We start from the raw sequence: 25403 nt of genomic DNA, 5'->3' as shown, positions 1-25403 counted from the left end.
AAAAATTGGGCTCACACATTCAATAGGTCTGAAAAATTGGGCTCATCATACATATAAATCACAAAAAACACAAATCATGTGATAAAATTAAAGGCCGTGTGAATCGTGGGTAGAGTAGTATATAACGCGTTCTATATGTACATATGTAGGGGCGGACGCAAAAGAAATAGTTGGTAAGACGAAAAAGAATCTAGTGATATGTAATGGGAGATCAGGGGTGGAGCCACGGTGGGGCCAGGGGACCCTTGGGCCCCTTAGCCATTTGGATAATTCATATGTATAATATATGTATGCAAAGTTGTACATAATGATTTTATGTATTGATCCTTCTATTTTGCATTCATTTACGTTTTATTATATTCATATTATTATATTTTATAATATTAGTAAATTTGATTTTATGTTTGTAGTTCGGTTACTTTTTTTTCTTACATTAATTTTTTTGATTTTCTCATATTCATTTATATTTTATGGATTTTCTCATATTAGTAACTTTTATTGATTTTTTTCACTACTAATTTTGCATAAACAGTTTAAATTGTAATCATTAAAAACGATATTTATAACTTAAAAATAGAATGTAATTCTTTGATTTTATAAGTATTTTAAATATTATATTGATAATTTTTTTAATTTGATGTCCTTTACTATAAAAAATCTGGAATAGAGAATAAATCTTTAGTCTAATAAATGTGTAAAAATATCATATTATTAGTAAAATGCTATGCTCCAAAAATCTATTCATTAATTAATTTTCTCGTCATTCGTTTGTAACGTCCGGCTTTTTTTATTGCTCGCGTTCGAGTTGTTTCCGTGTTGTTAGCACTGAACATACTCAACAAATTTTAATGGTAGTTTAGGCCCCCGCCCACCGTTAAAATTTTGGCTCCGCCACTGTAGGGGATGGAGGGAATATTAATTTTTTCTCTACACTGACTAATAATTCGCGTTTAATTATATATTTGTATAAATAATTAATTATATTTAAATATTTTTTATAAAATATATATTTACCCTACTTAGATTATATGCTATACTATTGATACTGACAGTTGTCAAAGAAAATAGAAACCAATCCAAATTACAATAAATTATAAATATCCATATCCATGAGTTTCTTCATCTTGATTCAACGTTGAAGCTCGTAGTTTCGCCACTTAGAGAAAATGGGAATGTTATAATTCAAAAAAACAAAATCTCGATTGCAACAATTAAACTTTCCATTCGACGAAATGAAGAATTTACTAATGTCTTCGGTCCAAAAGTTTGAAGTTAAAATAATTATTGAATATAAATCTTTTTGAAATATAGATAATGCTTAGGATAAATAACCTCAAAGTTAAGTTTATAAAAATGAAATTTGAAAAAGACCCATATCAATAAGAACTCTCCATGTAACACCCCGACTTTTTTCTATATTTTTAGCTGTTATCAAAAGAACGTCGATCATTTAGCCGAATGTTATCGAAGAGTCTAAAATCTTTTTACTCGATTATGCATCAATGTGAGATGCGGATATAACCTAAAAAAAGATACTCCCTCCATCCACAAAAAATCTTTTTACTCGATTATGCATCAATGTGAAGATGCAGATATAACCGAAAAAAAAGAGATATGTTATACTCCCTCCGTCCAAAAAAAATAGAGTAATTTGTGTATGACACGGGTTTTAATGTAGAATTGGTAAAGTAAAAGACAAGTGAAAAAAGTAAGAGAGAATGAGAAAAAGTAAGTGAGAAATAGTGTCAGTAGAATGATGTGTAAGGTTATTATTTGTTGAAAACTTTTCATAAATAATTGTGCTTTATTTTTTGTGGACTGCAAAAAATGATAGTTGTGCTCTATTTTTTTTTTGGACGGAGTGAGTATTGATGATGGAGGAGGAATTTACATTTGGGCTTAGGCTTATTCTTTTTACTAGCCCAATTCTTTTACTTGGGAAAGCCACTTGTTATGAGCCCGAAACTCTTTTATTTCTCCCTTTTGAGCCCACTGACATTTCAAGCCCAAATAATATGCCAGCCCAAATAGGATCATCATGAGCTATTAAATATTTTCAAAATTTTGAGAGAGGAAGAGAGTAGTTGTTTTTGGGGATGGGTGATTGAGAGTGTGTTGTCTCTGATTTGGGAACTCGGAATTTATGAAAGGAGGTATGAGAAAAGTGGGTTTTCTAATTAATATACGAATTGGGCTAAAGTACTAAAACAAAAGGGCAAAGAGAATTAGGCCAATTTTCTTGAGTTTGGGCTGGTGTATTAATTCTATGATTGGACTGAAGATTTATTGCTAAAAGCTGAGCCAGATTAAATAAAGAGAAATTTATTTTGTACAGTTGGAGCATGGCTTGGCTTCGATTGATTTGGTTGAATGATTGAAGTTATTGGAATTGTATCATTAATTGGATGAAAACCTTATATCTCTCATCTTACATGGAGGTGGTATATTTAGACGGTGCTAGCTCGTCTTATTGGAAGAGCTTTAAACTACTCAAAATACTTGACAAGGAAGATTCTGGAGCGAAGACTTTATCAGAAACTATAAGAGTACAAAAACACAAACATCCATTTTTGGAAGAAAAAACAACAATCCAACACAAAGTTTACAAATGAAAGTACAACATAATACTCACTAAAAAAAACAAATTGATAAGTACATATACCTAATTCACAACAAAAGAAAAAAATTATCCAGATACAACCACATAAGTCTTGACTTAGAACCAATATCCAGCAGGCTGAAGAATAAACCAACAACTCCCCCAAAATCCAAAAACAAAACCAAAGGCCATTGATAGGCCAAATTCTTGCATCAATGAGAAGTTGATGCCATTGTTCTCATTCATGTTCTCCCCGGGTGTAGTGGCGTGTGGCCTCAAGCTATCTTCTTGGCACTTTGGCAGAGGGTCGCCACAGAGTCCACCATTCCCGGCATAAGCCGAAGCATTGAAGCTTTGAAGTTGAGTACTTGCTGGAATTTTCCCGGACAAGTTGTTGTTTGACAAATCAAGAACGCCAAGAGAGTATATTTCTGCCAAACTCGTTGGTATGTTACCAGAGAGTCGGTTGTGTGATAGATCAAGAGAATTCAGCATATCCATTTTACCAATGTCCGGAATTATACACCCGGTCAAACTATTTCCCGATAGATTCAAGGAATTTAATCCCCTCATATCAGAAAATGATTTTGGAATGTTGCCGATCAATCTATTGCTTGAGAAATCAATGAGTTTGAGAAGCCCGAGATTTTTCTTGTATTCCAATTGCTGACCTTTCCATTGAAACGATGAATACCCGACCTGCTTACTTTCGTCCATGGTATCGAAATTTGTGCCAAAAAGATATAGATCATAATGTGTGGTATTCTTACTGGCCAAGACAGTAAAATTGTTGAAGCAATCAGGTATTATCGAATTCAGCATGTTTATCGACAAGTCCAAAACTTGGATTTGAGTAAGATTGCATAACTCGGAAGGAATACCGCCATGCAATTTATTTCCACGAAGGTTTAAAAATTGCATTTGATACATCTGGCCAATCCAAGTGGGGATCTCTCCTGTTAACATGTTCCCTCCAATATCAATTAGTCTCAACTCTTGGCAAAGGATCATACTGTAAGGCAACTCACCCGATATATTGTTACCATGCATCTGCAGTGCAACAATGTACCCTAAAGCGCCCAGAGAGGGAGGAATTTCACCCGAAAAACTATTGTTGGCCAAATTGAGGGAGAGTAAGTTGGGCATTTTCTCCCAGCAGTCGGGAACCTCTCCTGCCAACTGATTACTTGAGAGGGTAAGGCCTCTAAGATTATCAAGGCGAGTTTTGCAAATAGATGAAAGTGAACCATTGAACATATTTCCACCCAAGTAAATACCACTAATATTGGTTGGAAATAATGGTATATGACTTGAGAATTGATTGTTACTAAGATCAATGTGAGAGATGGAGGTGGTTGAGAGATCCGGAACTATACCACTAATTTGATTGTCGGAGAGGTGTAAGTGTTGTAATAAAGAAAGCGTAGTCCACAACCACCTTGGGGCTTCATCCGTTATATTGGCACCATGAACATCAAGGGATGACAAATTCCTCTGAGTTCGGATCCAATTTGGAAAATATGGGCCCACATTGCACCCGGCTAAAGATATAGTTTCCAACTGAAAAGGAGGATTCCAATCAGGGGAAATATCCAACATCAGTGGATTGAAGGATAAATCTAGTGTCTTTAACTTATCAAGCTTGATAAAGTGGGATTCAGAGACTAAACCTTCCAAAGAATTATAAGAAAGGTCTAGAACTTGAAGCTCCGAGAGTTGGCCAATACTTAGAGATATGGAGCCGGTTAAGTTATTCTCAGAAAGGTACAATTCTTTCAACGAAGAAAATGCTCTCATGTCGGGTATCGATCCATTGAGTTGATTATATTCCAGGTTCAATAATTCTAGTGATTCCAACATTGAAGCAAATGTAAATATAGATGTATGACTTAATGAGTTAAACGAGAGATCAAGTGAGCGTAGGTTGATAAGGCTCCTTATATGAGGAGAAACAAAAGGCTTGACATTGACAAAACTAATGTTGCAGAATGCCAAGTGCAATTCATGTAGAAACTGAAGACTTGTGATTTGTTCTAAAAAGTTTGTAAGGCTTAAGTCGATGTGACTCAAATCAAGATAAGACAAGACAGAGAGACTTGAAAGCCAATTGGGATTCTCAATCCTCAAAGAGTTATACGAGAGATCAAGTGAGTGTAGGTTGGTAAGGTTCCCTATCTGAGAAGGAATGATCCCGGAAAAGTTAGAACTCCTAAGATACAAGTGGTGCAACTGTTTCATGGAACCAATGAATTCCGGGATCGAAATGCCTCCAAAATCATTCCAACTGAGGCCAAGAGAGTTTAATTCATGCAACTCAAGCAATGAGGAGGCAATCTTACCTCTCAAACTCACACCATTAAGCTGGAGGCTGATGACGTGGCCGGTGGTGTTGCTGCACTCGACGCCATACCATTTGCAGCATTCGTCGCTTTGCCACGACGAGAGATGGCCATGCTTGTAGATAAGGCCATTCTTGAAGCTTAGAAGAGCCTCTCTCTCCCTCTCTACGCATCTCACTTCTGAATCTCCCGAACCAAACACACAGAAAAGAACAACGAGAACAAATTTGATTACAATTCTTTTATCAAAAATCATATTGATAAATGGAAGTGAATTATATTTGTGGGATGCTCCAAATGAAACAGTTTAAATAGGTAAAGATAAATTGATACAGTCCTTGAAATAAAATCTAACTTGCTTAGGTGATTTACATACTAGTCAACTTTGAAGGACGGAGCAAGGAAATGAAGGAAGATTCTTTGAAGATTTTTTAAGATAAATAAGAAGTTGAAAGACGTTGTCGACCACATATATAAATCTTTAATTTCTAAATGTTGTAGTGTTTATTTTTGGGGTGTGATTTTGATGTTTGATTAACAAAATTGCAGACAATCAAATAAAGTTTCACCAAGTGTAGAATAATAATTAATATGCAACAATAAAAGCAAGAGCTTGAATCTGACAAAGAGCATCCGTAGCGGTGCTCTTGCACAAGAGGACCCACCGTGCCGTCGGCGCGGCGAGCACCGTGCTCGCCGCTGTACTCTTGCCGACGGCGCGACTGTGCTAGATAGCAAGGGCACCGACGTGCCGAAATGCATGCATATGTGGCGCCTCCGGATGAGGCTCGTTTTCATTCTGTTAATTTTTTATTTAATTCGTAAAAAAATATAAAATAATACGGAAAAAAGAATATTTTCAGATTACCAAAAATATAGCCGTTTTTTTACCCTTTTTTCAAACTTTTTTTATTATTTTTTTTAAAATTATCCCTAAATCATTTATAAATACTAACATTAATTACCCATTCTTTACATCAAATTATCTTTCATTTGTACTTCAAATTTTTTTTATTATGAATTTAATTATGTAATATTTAATTTTTTAGTAATTTGTAATAGTATTTCGAGTATTTTTAATACATTTTAATATTGTGAAAATGTTTAGTAACTGAAGTATTTAAATTGAACAATAAAATAGTGGGATCCTTGTGCTCTTGCGGGAAGAGTATGGATGTGGGTGTCGTGCTCTTACGGAAGAGCAAAGAGTAAAAAAAGAACAAAAGTGGGTCAAGGCCCACATCCATATTCTTGCCAAAGGGCATGGATGCTGCTCTTCCCAGCTATGCTCTAATTAGCTATGTAGGGAATCAGATCAGTCTTTGTTTGTGGGTTCCATATAAAGAGGAAGAAAATAGCGCTTAAGGCCAAAAACATGAAGAAGAAAAATTGGGCTCACACATGCAATTGTTCTTACCCACTCATCATAATTCATGCATATAAATCACAAAAAACACAAATCATGTGATAAAATTAATGGCCGTGTGAATTGTGGGTAGAGTTGGATATAACGCGTTCTGTACATACATAAATGGGGGCGGACGGAAAAGAAGAGAATTGGGGCAATTTTCTTGAGTTTGGGCCGGTTGACTCAATCATGGTTTGGGCTGGTGTATTAATTCTATGATTGGACTGAAGATTTATTGCTAAAGATGAACTAGATTAAATAAAGAGAAAGAGGAAGTTAGGAGTAGTTTTGTGCTAAAATGACAACCCTTTTTAAAGTGACACCACTTATACAGTAATTTTATAAACGCTACACAATAATTTATAGCAGCGTGTTGGATATTACTGGCCAAGAAAAATTGTTGTATAGTGTACAAAATATTGCTGAAAATATTGGAAGAGAATGTCCAACCATAATTTGAAGTTGATATATTTTTTGTTGCGAGTACTTTTTTTTTCTTACGAGCTTGCAGTGAATAGACATGCAATAAAGAAAAAATCGGCACATTGTAGAGTTGGATATAACGCGTTCTGTGCATACATATATGGGGGCGGACGCAAAAGAAATACTAGTTGGTAGGACGAAAAGGAAACTAGTGATACATAATCGAGGAAGTATTAATTTTTACTCGTACACTAACTAATATCTCGCGTTTAATTATATATTCGTACAAATAAATAATTATATTTAAATAAATAATTTTTTGTAAAATATATTTTTACCCTACTTATATATATGCTATACTATTGATACTGACAGTTGTCTAATCGGACCGGCTAACTAAACCATAAGCCAAAAATTTCATATGTTCGTTTATTAATCCGGTTTTTGAAATATTAGTACAAATGAAAATAAAATGACTACTAAAGTAGGGGAGAGAAGAGAGAAAAAAGTAGGTGGCGAATAAAATAAGATAGATATTTTTTGCTAAAAAGGAAATGAGTCTAATATGTTGGGACATCCCAAAAAGGAAAGTTGGTCTAATACCTTGGGACGGAGGGAGTACATTCCACTAACTCACTTCACTCACATTTTATTAAACCAATACAAAAAAGTAGGTCTCACGTTCCACTAAATTTTTCAATCAACTTTTCTTCACATTTGTTAAAATCCGTGGCCACAATAAGAGTGATAATTATTGTTGGGCGGAGGGAGTATGTTATATTGACGATTGAGAAGGAATTTAAATTTGGGCTTAGGCAATTATTCTTTTTACTAGCCCAATTCTTTTACTTGGAAAAGCCACTTGTTATGAGCCCAAAACTTTCTTTCATTTCTCCCTCTTGAGCCCACTGACATTTCAAGCCCAAATAATATGCCATCACATCGCACACTCCCTCAAAAGTTTCGTTACACTAATTTTTGCCAAAGAACCTGAAAAATAGGATCATCATGAGTTATTAAATATCTTCAAATTTTTTAGAGAGGAAGAGAGTAGTTGATTTTGGGGATGGGTGGTTGATTGTTTGTTGTCTCTTATTTGGGAACTCGGAATTTATGAAAGGAGGTATGAGAAAAGTGGGTTTTCTAATTAATATACGAATTGGGCTAAAGTACTAAAACAAAAGGGAGAAGAGAATTGGGCCAATTTTCTTGAGTTTGGGCTGGTGTATTAATTCTATGATTGGACTGAAGATTTATTGCTAAAGCTGAACCAGATTAAATAAAGAGAAAGAGGATGTTGGAGTATTTTAAATCAGAGGAAGTTGTCTTACAATTTATTTTGTAGAGTTGGAGCATGGCTTGGTTTCGATTGATTTGGGTGAATAATTGAAGTCATTGGAACTGTATCATGAATTGGATGAAAACCTTATATCTCTCATCATACATGGAGGTGGTGGCTATTTAGACGGTGCTAGCTCGTCTTATTGGAAGAGTTTTGAACTACTCAAAATACTCGACATGGAAGATTCTGGAGCGAAGACTTTACCAGAAACTATCAATGTACTTACCGAGTTAAGTTACTTTACCATGAAAATATTGGAAGAGGATATCCAATCATAATTTGAAGTTGATATATTTTTTGTTGCGAGTACTTTCTTTTTTTCTTATGCAACTTGCAGTGAATCGACACGCTATAAAGACAAACATGGTCGAATCCAATATGATCCAGTTGAAAAAAATCGGGCACACTATATCTTATTGGAATGTATTCGCCTTAGTATACAAAAAACACAAACATCCATTTTGTAAAGAAATACTTTACAAACCTAACACAAAGTTTACAAATGAAGGTAAACATAATGCTACAAAAAACAAAGTGATAATTACATATACCTAATTCACAACAAAAGAAAAAAAAATCCAGATACAACCACAGAAGTCTTGACTTAGGACCAATATCCAGCATGTTGAAGAATAAACCAACAACTCCCCCAAAATCCAAAAACAAAACCAAAGGCCATTGATAAGCCAAATCCTTGCATAAATGAGAAGTCGATGCCATTATTCTCATTCATTTTTTCCCCGGGTGCAGTGGCGTGTGGCTTCAACCTATCTTCAGGGCACTTTGGCAGAGGGTCGCCACAGAGTCCATCATTCCCGGCATAAGCCAAAGCATTAAAGCTTTGAAGTTGAGTACTTGCTGGAATTTTCCCGGACAAGTTGTTGTTTGACAAATCAAGAAAGCCAAGAGAGTATATTTTTGTCAAACTCGTTGGTATGTCACCAGAGAATCGGTTGTGTGATAGATCAAGAGAATTCAACATATCCATTTGACCAATGTCAGGAATTATACTCCCGGTCAAACTATTTCCCGATAGATTCAAGGAATTTAATCCCCTCATGTTAGAAAATGACTTAGGAATGTTGCCGATCAAACTATTGCTTGAAAAATCAATGAGTTTGAGAAGCCCGAGATTTTTCTTGTATTCCAATTGCTGACCTTTCCATTGAAATGATGAATATCCGCCCTGCTTATTTTCGTCCATAATATCGAAATTTGTACCAAAAAGATACAGATCATAATATATGATATTCGTACTGGCCAAGGCAGTAAAATTGTTGAAGCAATCAGGTATTATCGAATCCAACTTGTTTATCGACAAGTCCAAAACTTGAATTCTAATAAGATTGCATATCTGGGAAGGAATACTGCCATGCAATTTATTTCCACGGAGGTTTAAAAAAAGCATTTTATACATATGGCCAATCCAAGTGGGGATCTCTCCTGTTAACATATTCCCTCCAACATCAATCAACCTCAATTCTTGGCAAAGGATCATACTGTAAGGCAACTCACCCGATAAATTGTTACCATGCATTTGCAGTGCAACAATGTACCCTAACGCACTCAAAGAGGCGGGAATTTCACCCGAAAAAGTATTGTTTGCCAAATTGAGGGAGAGCAAGTTGGGCATTTTCTCCCAGCAGTTCGGAACCTCTCCTGCCAAATGATTATTTGATAGGGTAAGGGCTCTAAGGTTATCATGGTGAGTTTCGCAAATAGATGAAAGTGAACCATTGAACATATTCCCACCCAAGTAAACACCACTAATATTAGTAGGAAATAATGGTATATGACTTGAGAATTGATTGTTACTAAGATCAATGTGCAGGATGGAGGTGGTTGAGAGATCTGGAACTGTACCACTTATTTGATTGTCGGAGAAATACACGTACTGTAATAAAGGAAGCTCTCTCCACAACCACATTGGGGCTTCATCTGTTATATTGGCACTATGAACATCAAGGGATGACAAATTCCTCTGTGTTCGGATCCAATTTGGAAAATATGGGCCCACATTGCACCCGGCTAAAGATATAGTTTGCAACTGAAAAGGAGGACTCCAACCAGGGGAAATATTCAACAACAATGGATTGAAGGATAAATCAAGTTTCTTTAACTTGCCATGCTTGATGAAGTGGGATTCGGAGACTAATCCTTCCAAAGAGTTATAAGAAAGGTCTAGAACTTGAAGCTCCGAAAGCTGGGCAATACATAGAGGAATGGAGCCGGTCAAGTTATTCCCGGAAAGGTACAATTCTTTCAATGAAGAAAATGCTCTCGGGTCGGGTATTGATCCATTGAGTTGATTATATTCCAGATTCAATACTTCTAGTGACTCCAACACAGAAGCAAATATAAATATAGATGTATGACTTATAGAGTTAAACGAGAGATCAAGTTAGCGTAGTTTGGTAAGGCTCCGAGGAGAAACAGAATCCTTGACAGCACTAATGTTACAGAAGGCCAAGTGCAATTCATGTAGAAACTGAAGACTTGTGACTTGTTCTAACAAATTGGTATGGCTCAAGTCGATGTGACTCAGATCAAGATAAGACAACATAGAGAGACTTGAAAGCCAATCGGGATTCTCAATCCTCAAAGAGTTATACGAGAGATCAAGGGAGCGTAGGTTAGTAAGGTTCCCCATCCGAGGTGGAACGATACCAGAAAAGTTAGAACTCCTGAGATACAAGTGTTGCAACGGTTTCATGGAGCCAATGAATTCCGGGATCGGAATGCCTCCAAAATCATTCCAACTGAGGCCAAGAGAATTTAATTGATGCAACTCAAGCAACGAAGAGCCAATCTTACCTCTCAAATTGACACCATTAAGTTGGAGGCTGATGACATGGCCGGTGGCGTTGCTGCACTCGACACCATACCATCTGCAGCATTCGTCGCTTTGCCACGACGAGAGACGGCCATGCTCGTAAATGAGGCCATTCTTGAAGCTTAGAAGAGCTTTTCTCTCCCTCTCTACGCATCTCACTTCCGAATCTCCCGAGACAAACGTACAGAAAAGAACAACGAGAACGAATTCGATTGCTATTCTTTTTTCAAGAATCATACTCTCTTTATTGATGAATGGAAGAGAATTGTATTTGTGGGATGCTTAAATCTCTCAACTCTTAACGGTTTGAATAGGTAAAGTTAGTGAAATGATGCAATCCTTTAAATAAAAATCTAACTTGCTTAGGTGATTTACTTACTAGTCAACTTTGTAGGACGGAACAAGAAAGTGAAGAAGATTCTTCAAAGATTATTCATGATAAAATGACAGAAAAGATAACGTAAGAAGTTGAAGATCATTATCGACCACATATATAAGTCTTATATTTCTAAATGTTGTATTACTGTATATAATTGTGACGGTGTGATTTTGATGTTTGATTAAAGATTTTGAAACAAAATTGTAGACAATCAAATGAAGTTTCTCCAAGTGTAGAATAATTGACATGCAACAATAAAGCAAGAGCTTGAATATGACTATTGAGCTACTTAGGAATCAGTCATGTGGTTTGTGGGTCCCAATATGTATGTATAAGTACAAAAAAAGAGAACAAAAATTGTGTTCACACATGCAATTTTGTTCTTACCCACTCATCATATATATAAATTAAAAAAAAAACACAATTCATATGATAAAATGGCCGTGTGAGTGGGTATATTCACATATGTCACATGTAATGAGACAGAGGGAGAGTATATATTTACTTTACTTATATTATGTATGCTACATTATTAATACTTGTTCAGCCAGTTGTCTAATCGGTTTGACCAGTTAAATTGTAAATCGATAATTTCATCGGTTTACTTATTGGTCTGGTTTTTAGAAAATTAGTACAAATGAAAGTAAAATGACTAGTAAAAAAGGTGGAGTACATATGCCCTATTCACAAAACAGAGCATAGAAAAAAGAATCCAATGCAAATTACAATAACTTAAAAAGATCCATATCCATAAGTTTGTTCATCTTGATTCAACGTTGAATCATTGGAGTTATAGGAACTGTATCATGAATTGGATGAAAACCTTATATCTCTCATCTTACATGGAGGTGGTGGCTATTTAGACGGTGCTAGCTCGTCTTATTGGAAGAGTTTTGAACTACTCAAAAAAATACACGACATGGAAGATTTTGGAGTGGAGACTTTACCGGAAACTATCAGCGTACTGACCGAGTTAAGATAGTTTACCATGAAAACATTGGAAGAGTCCAACCATAATTTGAAGTGGATATTTTTTTTGTTGTGAGTACTATTTTTTTCTTATGCAGCTTGCAGTGAATCGACACGCAATAAAGACAAACATGGCCGAATCCAATATGATCTAGTTGAAAAAATCGGGCACACTGTAGCTTATCGCAATGTATTTGCCTTAGTATACAAAAAACACAAACATCCATTTTGAAAAGAAAAAACTTTACAAACCTAACACAAAGTTTACAAATGAAAATAAACATAATGCTACAAAAAACAAAGTGATAAGTACATATACCTAATTCACAACAAAAGAAAAAAAAATATCCAGATAAAACCACAGAAGTCTTGACTTAGAACCAATATCCAGCATGTTGAAGAATAAACCAACAACTCCCCCAAAATCCAAAAACAAAACCAAAGGCCATTGAAAGGCCAAATCCTTGCATAAATGAGAAGTCGATGTCGTTATTCACATTCATGTTTTCCCCGGGTGCAGTGGCGCGTGGCCTCAATCTATCTTCAGGGCACTTTGGCAGAGGGTCGCCACAGAGTCCATCATTTCCGGCATAAGCCAAAGCATTAAAGCTTTGAAGTTGAGTACTTGCTGGAATTTTCCCGGACAAGTTGTTGTTTGACAAATCAAGAAAGCCAAGTGAGTATATTTCTGCCAAACTCGTTGGTATGTTACCAGAGAGTCGGTTGTGTGATAGATCAAGAGAATTCAACATATCCATTTGACCAATGTCAGGAATTATACTCCCGGTCAAACTATTTCCCGATAGATTCAAGGAATTTAATCCCCTCATGTCAGAAAATGATTTAGGAATGTTGCCGATCAAACTATTGCTTGAAAAATCAATGAGTTTGAGAAGCCCGAGATTTTTCTTGTATTCCAATTGCTGACCTTTCCATTGAAACGATGAATATCCACCCTGCTTATTTTCGTCCATAATATCAAAATTTGTACCAAAAAGATACAGATCATAATATATGATATTCGTACTGGCCAAGGCAGTGAAATTGTTGAAGCAATCAGGTATTATCGAATCCAACTTGTTTATCGACAAGTCCAAAACTTGAATTCTAGTAAGATTGCATATCTGGGAAGGAATACTGCCATGCAATTTATTTCCACGGAGGTTTAAAAAAAGCATTTTATACATATGGCCAATCCAAGTGGGGATCTCTCCTGTTAACATATTCCCTCCAACATCAATCAACCTCAATTCTTGGCAAAGGATCATACTGTAAGGCAACTCACCCGATAAATTGTTACCATGCATCTGCAGTGCTACAATGTACCCTAAAGCACCCAGAGAGGCAGGAATTTCACCTGAAAAACTATTGTTTGCCAAATTGAGGGAGAGTAAGTTGGGCATTTTCTCCCAGCAGTTCGGAACCTCTCCTGCCAACTGATTATTTAAGAGGGTAAGGGATCTAAGATTATCATGGCGAGTTTCGCAAATAGATAAAAGTGATCCATTGAACATATTTCCACCCAAGTAGATTCCACTAATATTGGTTGGAAATAATGGTATATGACTTGAGAATTGATTGTTACTAAGATCAATGTGCAAAATGGAGGTGGTTGAGAGATCTGGAACTTTACCACTTATTTGATTGTCGGAGAGATATAAGTGCTGTAATAAAGGAAGCTCTCTCCACAACCACATTGGGGCTTCATCTATTATATTGGCACTATGGACATCAAGGGATGACAAATTCCTCTGTGTTTTGATCCATTTTGGGAAATACGGGCCCACGTTGCACCCAGCTAAAGATATAGTTTGCAACTGAAAAGGAGGACTCCAACCAGGGGAAATATTCAACAACAATGGATTGAAGGATAAATCAAGTTTCTTTAACTTATCAAGCTTGATTAAGTGGGATTCGGAGACTAAACCTTCCAAAGAATTATAAGAAAGGTCTAGAACTTGAAGCTCCGAGAGATGGCCAATACTTAGAGGAATGGTGCCGGTAAAGTTATTCCCAGAAAGGTACAATTCTTTCAATGAAGAAAATACTCTCAGATCGGGTATCGATCCATTGAGTTGATTATATTCCAGGTTCAGTACTTCTAGTGATTCCAACACAGAAGCAAATAAAGAAATAGATGTATAACTTAAAGAATTAAACGAGAGATCAAGTGAGTATAGGTTAGTAAGGCTCCTTATATTAGAAACAGAAGGCTTGACAACATTGATGTTACAGAATGCCAAGTGCAATTCATGTAGAAACTGAAAACTTGTGACTTGTTCTAACAAATTGGCATGGCTTAAGTCAATATGACTCAGATCAAGATAAGACAACAAAGAGAGACTTGCAAGCCAATCGAGATTCTCAATCCTCAAAGAGTTATACGAGAGATCAAGGGAGCGTAGGTTAGTAAGGTTCCCCATCTGAGGTGGAACGATACCAGAAAAGTTAGAACTCCTGAGATACAAGTGTTGCAACTGTTTCATGGAACCAATGAATTCCGGGATCGGAATGCCTCCAAAATCATTCCAACTGAGGCCAAGAGAATTTAATTGATGCAACTCAAGCAACGAAGAGCCAATCTTACCTCTCAAATTCACACCATTAAGCTGGAGGCTGATGACATGGCCGGTGGTGTTGCTGCACTCGACGCCATACCATTTGCAGCACTCGTTGCTTTGCCACGACGAGAGATGGCCATGCTCATAGATGAGGCCATTCTTGAAGCTTAGAAGAGCTTCTCTCTCCCTCTCTATGCATCTCACTTCCGAATCTCCCGAAACTAACGCAAAGAAAAGAACAGCAAGAACAAATTTGATTGCAATTCTTTTATCAAAAATCATATTGATATATGGAAGTGAATTATATTTGTGGGATGCTCCAAATGAAATGGTTTAGATATGGAAAGATAAATTAATACAATCTTTAAATTAAAACCTAACATGCTTAGGTGATTTACCTACTAGTCAACTTTGAAGGACGGAACAAGAAGATTCTTTGAAGATTTTTCAAAATAAATTAACAGAAAAGATAAAGTAAGAAGTTGAAGAATCTTATGGACCACATATGTAAGTCTTTTATTTCTACATGTTGTATATTATTGTAGGGGTGTGATTTTGATGTTTGATTAAAGAGTATGACTAATCAAATGAAGTTTCTCCAAGTGCAGAAGAATAATTGATATTCAAAAATAAAAGCAAGAGCTTGAATATGACTAATCAGCTTTGTAGGTAATCAATCATGTGGTTTGTGGTTTCCAATATGTAGGGAGAAAATATTGCACAAGTCTAAATATTGGGTTCACACATGCAATTGTTTCACAAAAAACACAAATCATGTGATAAAATGGCCGTGTGAATAGTGGGTAGAGTCGGATATACTTCTATACATACATATAAATATATTTTTTTCTACGTTAAGTAATAGTATATGTTTAATTATATAATATTCGTATAATCAACAATCAATTATATTTGGATATTTTTTGTATATTATATATGTACCCTACTTATATTATATATGCTATATAATTAATATTGATTGAAATAGTTGTATAATTGGTTTGATCATTTCACTTATCAGTCCGGTTTTTAAAACACTAGTGCATATGAAAGTTAAATGACTCGTTAAAAAAGTGGAATGCATATTCCCTATTCACAAAATTGAGCAAAGAAAAAGAAACCAATCCAAATTGAGCAAAGAAAAAAGAAACCAATCCAAATTACAATAACTTATAAATATACATATCCATGAGTTTCTTCATCTTGATTCAACGTTGAAACGCGTAGTTTCACCACTGAGAGAAAAAGGGAATGTTATAATTCAAAAAAACAAAATATCAATTGCAACAATTAACTTAAATATGTATTTAAGCATGAAATGTACTTACAATTACCTTTATTTTAGCTTCGTCTCCATTTGGATAGAAACACAACAATCCTAACGTAGAGCCAATCTCCAGCCGCATCAAATAAATTGAAGAATGCAATTCTCCATGATTTCTTCAATATGAATGAACCAACAACTCCCCAAAATCCAAAGATAAAACCAAAGCCCATCGATATACCAACTTCCTCCATAAATGAGAAGTTGTTGCCTTCTTTCTCATTCATGTTTACCCCCGGATTTATGGTGGATGGCCTCAAGCTATCTTCGAGGCACTTTGGGAGAGGGTCACCACAAAGTCCATCATTCCCCGCATAAGATGATGCATCAAAGCTCTGAAGTTGAGTGCTTGTTGGGATTTTTCCAAGCAAATTGTTGTTTGACAAATCAAGAACACCAAAAGAGTATATTTCTGCCAAACTTGTAGGTATTTTGCCAGAGAGTTGGTTGTGTGATAGATCAAGAGAATCTAGCATCTCCATTTTACCATTATCGGGAATTATATATCCAGACCAACTATTTCTTGATAGATTCAAGGATTTTAATCCCCTTAAGTGGGCAAATGATTTTGGAATGTTGTCGATCAATCTATTGCTTGAAAAATCATTGAGTTTAAGAAACCCGAGATTTCCCTTAATTCCAATTTATGGCCTTTCCAATGAAATGATAAATTTCCTAAGTATATTGAACCAAAACAAGGTATATCGAGATTTGTAGCATTCTTACTAGCCAATGTAGTGAAATTGTTGAAGCAACCAGGTATTATCGAAGACAGGTTGTTTAGGGACAAATCCAAAACATGAATATTAGTAAGATGACATATCTCAATAGAAATACTACTACGCAATTTATTTCCAAGAAAGATTAGATATTGCATGTTATACAACCGACCAATCCAAGTCGGGATCTCTCCATTCAAATACCTACTCGCTCTGTTCCATAGTAGTAGAGTCATTTCCTTTTTTAGTAAAAGTCGACACATTTCTTCTCACTTACTTTAGTCTCTTTTACTTTATTCTCTCTTCATCTCTCTACCTTTTTCATTTCCTATTTTATTCTTCCTTTACTTAATCCACTTAATACAATTTTTCTTAATCTATGTGGCAGAAAGAATCGTCTCCACTATTATAGAATGGAGGGAGTACAATATAAATATTCGTAATGTAAAAAATCGGACTAAGTTATACTGGGATGTTCACGAAAAATGGTTTCATTTCTAACCAACCTCTCTCTCCCTCTCAACCCAGTTTCTAGTACAGCCTAAGCTAGACGTTTCATTTTTTTTCTCTGTTTTGGAAAAATGATACTACCAAAAGGATCATGCTTAATTTTATCTCTACTTTAACTACTTGTCATCATTTTCCTAAAATATGTGTGAATATGAAACATCTTGCTTAAGCGGGGACCTCTTTTAATTTGGCGGTTTTTTTAAAAAACAAAGCACTCAATCTAGCTTATCAGCTGAGAGAAAGGGGAGGCGAAGACAAAAGGACCTTTTGATTCTTACAACATTAAGTCAATGTTACGCCTTCTTGCAATTGTATGCTGTGAATGTGCATGCAATGTGAGTTAAAACCCTAGCAAATAGCCTTTAGATTTTGATCAACTATTTGTATAGTTAAGTCATGAATTTCTCATCTCTTGCCACTGGCCTAGTTGGTGAAGTTCGTGATTAGATTAAGCAAGTTTCAATTCAACCAATACTTTTAACTAAAATCGAGTTTGTTTTGTGTTAGTACTTAATACTATACAAAAACTGAAACATGAAACATCCATTTCTAGAAATAACAAATACATACCGACATAGTGTTTACAAATAAGAATAAAATGACTGCTTAAAAAAGTAAGAGTACATATACCCTTTTCACAAAACAAGAGAAGAAAAAAGAAAGCAATCCAAATTACAATGAGTTGATAATACCTTTATTTAGTTTGATCTCCATTTGGATACAAACACAACAATCCTAACGTAGAACCAATCTCCAACCACATCCAACAATTTGAAGAATGCAACTCTCCATGATTTCTTCAATATGAACAAACCAACAGCTCCCCAAAATCCAAAGATAAAACCAAAGCCCATTGATATACCAACTTCATCCATAAATGAGAAGTTGTTGCCATCTTTCCCATTCATGTTTAACCCTGGATTTGTGGTGGATGGCCTCAATCTATCTTCGGGGCACTTTGGTAGAGGGTCACCACAGAGTCTATCATTCCCCGCATAAGATGATGCATCGAAGCTCTGAAGTTGAGTGCTCGTCGGGATTTTTTTGGACAAATTGTTGTTCGACAAATCAAGAAAACCTAGAGAATATATTTCTGCCAAACTTGTAGGTATCTTGCCAGAGAGTTGATTGTGTGATAGATCAAGAGAATCTAGAATCTCCATTTGGCCAATATCAGGAATAATATATCCTGTCAAACTATTTCTTGATAGATTCAGGGATTTTAATCCCCTCAAGTGGGCAAATGATTTTGGAATGTTGCCGACCAATCTATTGCTTGAAATATCAATGAGTTTAAGAAACCCGAGATTTCCCCTATATTCCAATTCATGACCTTTCCAATGAAGTGAAAAAAATCCCAAGTATATTGAACCAGAACAATCTATATCAAGATTTGTAGCATTCTTACGAGCCAACGTAGTGAAATTGTTGAAGCAATCAGGTATTATCGAAGACAGATTGTTTAGGGACAAATCCAAAACAAGAATATTAGTAAGATGGCATATCTCGCGAGGAATACTGCCATGCAATTTATTACCACGAAGGATTAGATATTGCATGTTATACATCTGGCCAATCCAAGCGGGGATCTCTCCATTTAAATTGTTCCCTCCAACGTCAATGAATCTCAATTCTTGGCAATGTCTCAAATTGTAAGGCAATTCACCAGATAAGTTGTTGTCATGCATTTTTAGTGAAACAAAGTTTTGTAAATTGCCGAAAGAGGCGGGAATTTCACCAGAAAGACTGTTGTTAGCCAAATGGAGAGTGTGCAAGTTGGGCATATTCTCCCAACAGTTGGGAACATCCCCTGACAACTTATTATGTGAGATAAGGAGGTATCTAAGCCGATGGTGGTGCGTTTCGCAAATAGATGAAATTGAACCGGTGAACATATTTCCACTCAAGTAAATAACATTAGCATTTGCAGGAAATATTGGTATAGAACCTGAGAAATGATTGTAACTAAGATCCATGAACTCGATGGAGGTGGACGATAAATTTGGAACTATACCACTTATTTTATTGTCGTAGAGATATAAGTTTTGTAATAAAGAAGACGAATGCCACAACCACCTAGGGGCTTCATCTGTTATATTGGCACTACTGAGATCAAGATACGACAAATTCCACTGAGTTCGGATCCATTTTGGAAAATATAGACCCACATTGCACCTGGCTAAAGATATAGATTTCAACTGAAAAGGAGGGCTCCAATCAAGGGGAATATCAAAGATCAATGAATTGAAGGATAAGTCAAGTGTCTTTAACTTATCAAGCTTGATGAAGTGGGATTCAGAGACTAAACCTTCCAAAGAATTATGAGAAAGATCTAGAAGTTGAAGCTTGGAGAGTTGGCCTATACTTAGAGGAATGGAGCCTGTAAAGTTATTCGCGGAAAGGTTCATTTGTGTCAATGAAGAAACTTGACTCAGGTCGGGTATCGATCCATTGAGTTTATTAGAAGACAAGTCCAGTATTTCGAGTGATTCCAATACAAGACTAGAAAGCCAATCAATATTCTCAGTTTTCAAAGAGTTATACGAGAGGTCAAGTGAGCGGAGGTTGGTAAGGTTCCCTATGTCAGGAGGAACGATCCCAGAAAAGTTAGAACGACTAAGATACAAGTGTTGTAATTGTTTCATGGAACCAATGAATTCCGGGATTCGAATGCCTCCAAAATCATTCTGACTAAGATCAAGATAATTTAAAAGATGCAACTCAAGCAACGAAGAGCCAATCTTACCCCTCAAATTTGCATCATCAAGTTGGAGTGTGATGACATGGCGAGTGGTGTTGTTGCACTCAACACCATGCCATTCGCAGCATTCGTTGCTTTGCCACGACGAGAGAATGCCATCCTCATCGATGAGGCCATTTTTGAAGGTTAGAAGAGCTTCTCTCTCGCTCTCCATGCAACTCACTTGTGCATTTCCTAAAACAAACACACAAAAAAGAACAAGAAGGGCTATTCTTTTATCAGAAATCATTATCTATATTTGTTGGATGTTGAAGAATCTCAAGTTGGTGGGGTTTAAATAGACCAACTCATCTCTATTATTGTTTTTGGACTTGAAAATCTAGGGAAATTATTGTTATTAGACTTGAAAAACTGTACGTAAACGAAGACTAAGGGAAAGAGAAAAAGATTATCATAAAAGACTTCAAGAAAGTGAGATTAATTGAAGGAAAAGATGTGGTTTGGTCAATTTGTTTTGAATTAACAAATACTAACAAGAAAGTAGATTAGTCAAAATGACACATTTATTCGAAGTCGGCTACGTGGTTGGAATTTTCAAAATTTCTTATTTTAGTAAATAGAAAGTCATCAAATATAGTTTTAATCTTTAACTTTAACGAGAAAATAGCATAGAGATTTGAGAGTTTAGATTGTAAAAGTGAATTTGGTGAAGGAAATGGTGCCCCCTTCCATAGAAAAACTGTGGAATTATGCATTTTTCTTTTGATTATTTTAACTTAAATTTATCGTACTTGATAATTAATTACTCTTATATATTTTTAGTAAGTACTCCATTTATTTGTTTAGTTCTACCCATGATCAAAAAGTTCCGCTTGACTAAGTCCTAATCGCAAATAATATACTAGAAATTATTTTAAGACGAATGAATTTTCAAACTCATTTTCTCACAGTTCATTTAATGCATTCTAATTAATAATTCTATTCTATAATGTTAAATGAGGAAATTTCAATCGTCATCTTATTGGGCTTTCCATAGTCACTTGAGAAGCCCAAATTAGCATTTATGCAAACCTCGGTCAGCAAGCCCAATTCACTTGAAGTTTTTGCTTTTAAATAATACTCTTTCCTCCATAAGAAATCGATTTTAATGCTAAATTAATAAAGCATGAGAGATATAATAAAATATGTTGGTGGAAAATGAGTTCAACCACATTAGAAAAATTTTATTTCTAAAATAGAGTTTATATTTTTAGAGAACGGACCAAAAAAAATGTTTATATTTGTAGGGGACAGAATGAGTACTATATGTCTTAGATTAAAGTCTAAAATGAATTTTTTTATATTTCCTTAAAATAAGTTAATCATACATAATATATAGGTGTGTCAGTTTTTGCTTTTTAATAATACTTCTATATCTACAGTCTATAATCTATCTATACATATATAAAAGGTGAGTTTTGGTTTTATTTTGAAATATTTATAAATTATGGAATGAATTTCAATATTTACAACATATATTATAATCAATGTAGAGAATGAAGGTTAGAAAAGACTGTTCATCTACTGACTTCTATTTTATAATAATATTATTATTATTATACAATGTATAATACATGCAGAAATATGTATAATAATTTTAAGTCAGGAATTTCTCATCTCTTGGCACTGGTTTAATTCGTGAAGTTCATGATTAGATCAAGTTTCAATTCTACCAATACTCCAAAGATCGAGTTTGTTTTGTGTTAGTACTACACAAAAACTGAAACATGCATGAAACATCTATCTCTAAAAATAACAAATGCATACCAACATTGTGTTTACAAATGAAAGTAAAATACATACTACTAAAAAGTGAGAGTACATAAGAAAGCAATCCAAATTACAACAATTTGATAATACCTTTATTTAGTTTGATCTCCATTTGGATACAAACACAACAATCCTAACGTAGAACCAATCTCCAACCACATCCAGCAATCTGAAGAATGCAATTCTCCATGATTTCTTCAATGTGAATGAACCAACAACTCCCCAAAATCCAAATATAAAACCAAAGCCCATTGATATGCCAACTTCTTCCATAAATGAGAAGTTGTTGCCGTCTTTCTCATTCATGTTTACCCCCGGATTTGTGGTGGATGGCCTCAAGCTATCTTCAGAGCACTTTGGGAGTGGGTCACCACAAAGTTCTTGATTATGAGCGTAAGATGATGCATCGAAGCTCTGAAGTTGAGTGCTCGTTGGGATTTTTCCGGATAAATTGTTGTTCGACAAATCAAGAAAACCAATAGAGTATATTTCTACCAAACTTGTAGGTATCTTGCCAGAGAGTTGGTTGTGTGATAGATCAAGAGAATCTAGCATCTCCATTTGGCCAATATCAGGAATTATATGTCCTGTCAAACTATTTCTTGATAGATTCAAGGATTTTAATCCCCTCATATTGGCAAATGATTTTGGAATGTTGCCGATCAATCTATTGCTTGAAAAGTCCATGAGTTTTAGTAACCCGAGATTTCTCTTGTATTTCAATTCTTGACCTTTCCAATAAAATGATGAATATCCAAAGTATATTGAACCAGAACAACCTAGACCAAAATATGAAGCATTCTTACTAGCCAATGTGGTCAAATTGTTAAGGCAATCAGGTATTATCGAAGAAAGGTTGTTTATAGACAAATTGTTAAGGCAATCAGGTATTATCGAAGAAAGGTTGTTTATAGACAAATCCAAAACATGAATATTAGTCAGATGACATATCTCGAGAGGAATACTGCCATGCAATTTATTACCACGAAGGATTAGAAATTGCATTTTATACATTTGGCCAATCCAAGCGGGGATCTCTCCATTTAAATTGTTGCCTCCAACATGAATGAATCTCAATTCCTGGCAATGTCTCAAACTGTAAGGCAATTCACCAGATAAATTGTTGTCATTAATTTTCAGGGCAACTAAGTTTTTTAAATTGCCAAAAGAGGCAGGAATTTCACCCGAAAAACTGTTGTTAACAAGATGGAGAGTGTGCAAGTTGGGCATATTCTCCCAACAGTTAGGAACATCTCCTGACAACTTATTATGTGCGAAAAGGAGATATCTAAGTTGAAGGTGGTGAGTTTTGCAAATAGATGAAATCGAACCGGTGAACATATTTCCACTCAAGTAAATACCATAAGCATTGGCAGGAAAGAATGGTATAGAACCTGAGAAATGACTGTAACTAATATCCATTAACTCGATGGAGGTGGACGATAAATTCGGAACTGTACCACTTATTTTATTGTTGTAGAGATATAAGTATCGTAAAAAAGAAGACGAATGCCACAACCACTTTGGGGCCTCATCTGTTATATTGGCACTACTGAGATCAAGATATGACAAATTCCTCTGATATTGGATCCATTTCGGAAAATATGGACCCACATTGCACCTGGCTAAAGATATAGTTTTCAAGTGAAAAGGAGGGCTCCAATCAAGGGGAATATCAAATATCAATGAATTGAAGGATAAATCAAGTGTCTTTAACTTATCAAGCTTGATGAAGTGGGATTCAAAGACTAAACCTTCCAAAGAATTATGAGAAAGATCTAGAAGTTGAAGCTTGGAGAGTTGGCCTATACTTAGAGGAATGGAGCCTGTGAGGTTATTCGACGAAAGATTTAGTTGTGTCAATGAAGAAAATGCTCTCAGGTCGGGATCGGTCCATTGAGTTGATTTAAAGACAAGTCCAGTATTTCGAGTGACTCCAATACATGACCAAGTATAGAAAGAGATGTAGTAGAAAAAGAGTTAAGAGAAGGCTTGCCAACACTTATGTTACATGATACCAAATGCAATTTACGCAGGAATTGAAGATTTAGGATTTGGTGTAACCAGTTGGTATGACTCAAATTGATTTGACTTAGATCAAGAGAAGACAACAAAGAGAGACTTGAAAGCCAATCAAGATTCTCGGTTTTCAAAGTGTTATATGAGAGGTCAAGTGAGCGCAGGTTGGTAAGGTTCCCTATCTGAGGAGGAACGATCCCAAAAAAGTTAGAACTCCTAAGATACAAGTGTTGCAACTGTTTCATGGAACCAATGAATTCCGGGATTAGAATGCCTCCAAAATCACTCCGACTGAGATCAAGATAATTTAAATGATGCAACTCAAGCAACGAAGAGCCAATCTTACCCCTCAAATTTGCATCATCAAGTTGGAGTGTGATGACATGGCGAGTGGTGTTGTTGCACTCAACACCATACCATTCGCAGCATTCGTCACTTTGCCACGACGAGAGAATCCCATCCTCATCGATGAGGCCGTTTTTGAAGGTTAGAAGAGCTTCTCTCTCCCTTTCCATGCAACTCACTTCTGCATCTCCCGAGACAAACACACAAAAAAGAACAAGAAGGGTTAATCTTTTGTAAGAAATCATGTTTTGTCTATATTAATTTGTTGGATGTTGAAGAATCTCAAGTTGGTGGGGTTAAATAGCCCAGCACATCTCTATTATTGCTATTGGACTTGAAAAACAAAGAAAATAATTGTTGTTAGACTTGACAAACCATACGTAAACGATGACATAGGGAAAGAGAAAAAATGATCATCATAAAAGACTTCAAGAAAGTGAGATTAATTGTAGGAAAAAAGTAGATTAGTCAAAATTACACATTTATACGATGTCGGCTACGTGTTTGGAATTTTCGAAATTTTCTTATTCTAGTAAATAGAAAGTCAACTATGATAATTTTAACTTTAATCAACTTATAAGTGTTAGGATGAATTAGAAGACGGCGACCTGATTGGAATTCTCTCCTTGATAATGAAAAATTCTAGTATAATGCCAATAATTATTTAGAAATTATTTGAAGATAATTCATAAAGTAAAAATTGGAAGACTGAAATTTTCAACCCATTTTGTCACAGCTCATTTAATGCATTTAATTAATAATTCAAGTCTATATATAGAGAGAGTTTAGTTAGTAGAAATATCAAATGAATGAAGAAATTCCAACCACGTGACCGGTGGCGGATCTAGACCCCAAAAATAGTTGGGTGAATTTAATATAATATTATTTTTTATATAAAATAAATAATATTATATTAATATTTAAATAGCACTAACTTTATTAATAAAATATAAATATGCATTAGCTTAGCAATATATTATTCTCTCCATATAAATATATAAGATTATTGTAAATATACATTCAAAATCATCGTAAATATTATATACAAAAGTGATATAAGTACAGCAGTAAATATTTAGATTTCAAAATATTTAAAAGTTTATTTTATTACATAGAGAATAAT

General features: G+C 35.2%; 4 protein-coding genes and 1 pseudogene across 4 annotated transcripts; all 5 read right to left on the bottom strand.

Annotated features, from left to right (window-relative positions):
* Positions 1–2716: 2716 nt before the first annotated feature.
* On the bottom strand, positions 2717–5194 carry LOC148929804 (receptor-like protein EIX2). Its single transcript, XM_089057033.1, has one exon. The coding sequence runs from the start codon at positions 5192–5194 to the stop codon at positions 2717–2719; it is 2478 nt and encodes an 825-aa protein (XP_088913159.1).
* A 3521-nt stretch (positions 5195–8715) lies between these two features.
* Positions 8716–11181, bottom strand: LOC125195558 (receptor-like protein EIX1). Its single transcript, XM_089057032.1, has 2 exons — positions 10546–11181; positions 8716–10449 (listed from the first exon to the last, which is right to left on the bottom strand). Exons 1-2 carry the CDS (start codon positions 11179–11181, stop codon positions 8716–8718), a joined length of 2370 nt encoding a protein of 789 aa, XP_088913158.1.
* Positions 11182–12666: 1485 nt separating this feature from the next.
* On the bottom strand, positions 12667–16659 carry LOC148929803 (receptor-like protein EIX1). Its single transcript, XM_089057031.1, has 2 exons — positions 16359–16659; positions 12667–15074 (listed from the first exon to the last, which is right to left on the bottom strand). Exons 1-2 carry the CDS (start codon positions 16657–16659, stop codon positions 12667–12669), a joined length of 2709 nt encoding a protein of 902 aa, XP_088913157.1.
* Positions 16660–18048: 1389 nt separating this feature from the next.
* On the bottom strand, positions 18049–20321 carry LOC125195555 (receptor-like protein EIX2). Its single transcript, XM_048093693.2, has one exon. The coding sequence runs from the start codon at positions 20319–20321 to the stop codon at positions 18105–18107; it is 2217 nt and encodes a 738-aa protein (XP_047949650.2). The 3' UTR covers positions 18049–18104.
* Positions 20322–21984: 1663 nt separating this feature from the next.
* Positions 21985–24525, bottom strand: LOC125195554 (receptor-like protein EIX2; annotated as a pseudogene).
* Between the last annotated feature and the right edge of the window lie 878 nt (positions 24526–25403).

The sequence above is a fragment of the Salvia hispanica genome, chromosome 4 (genome assembly GCF_029641045.1).
Source record: "Salvia hispanica isolate PSC_SH4W2 chromosome 4, Shi_PSC_v1, whole genome shotgun sequence".
In the NCBI taxonomy this organism is placed as follows: Eukaryota; Viridiplantae; Streptophyta; class Magnoliopsida; order Lamiales; family Lamiaceae; genus Salvia; species Salvia hispanica.
Note: the sequence above shows the minus strand (reverse complement) of the source record. Positions and strands in the feature narration are given on the sequence as shown.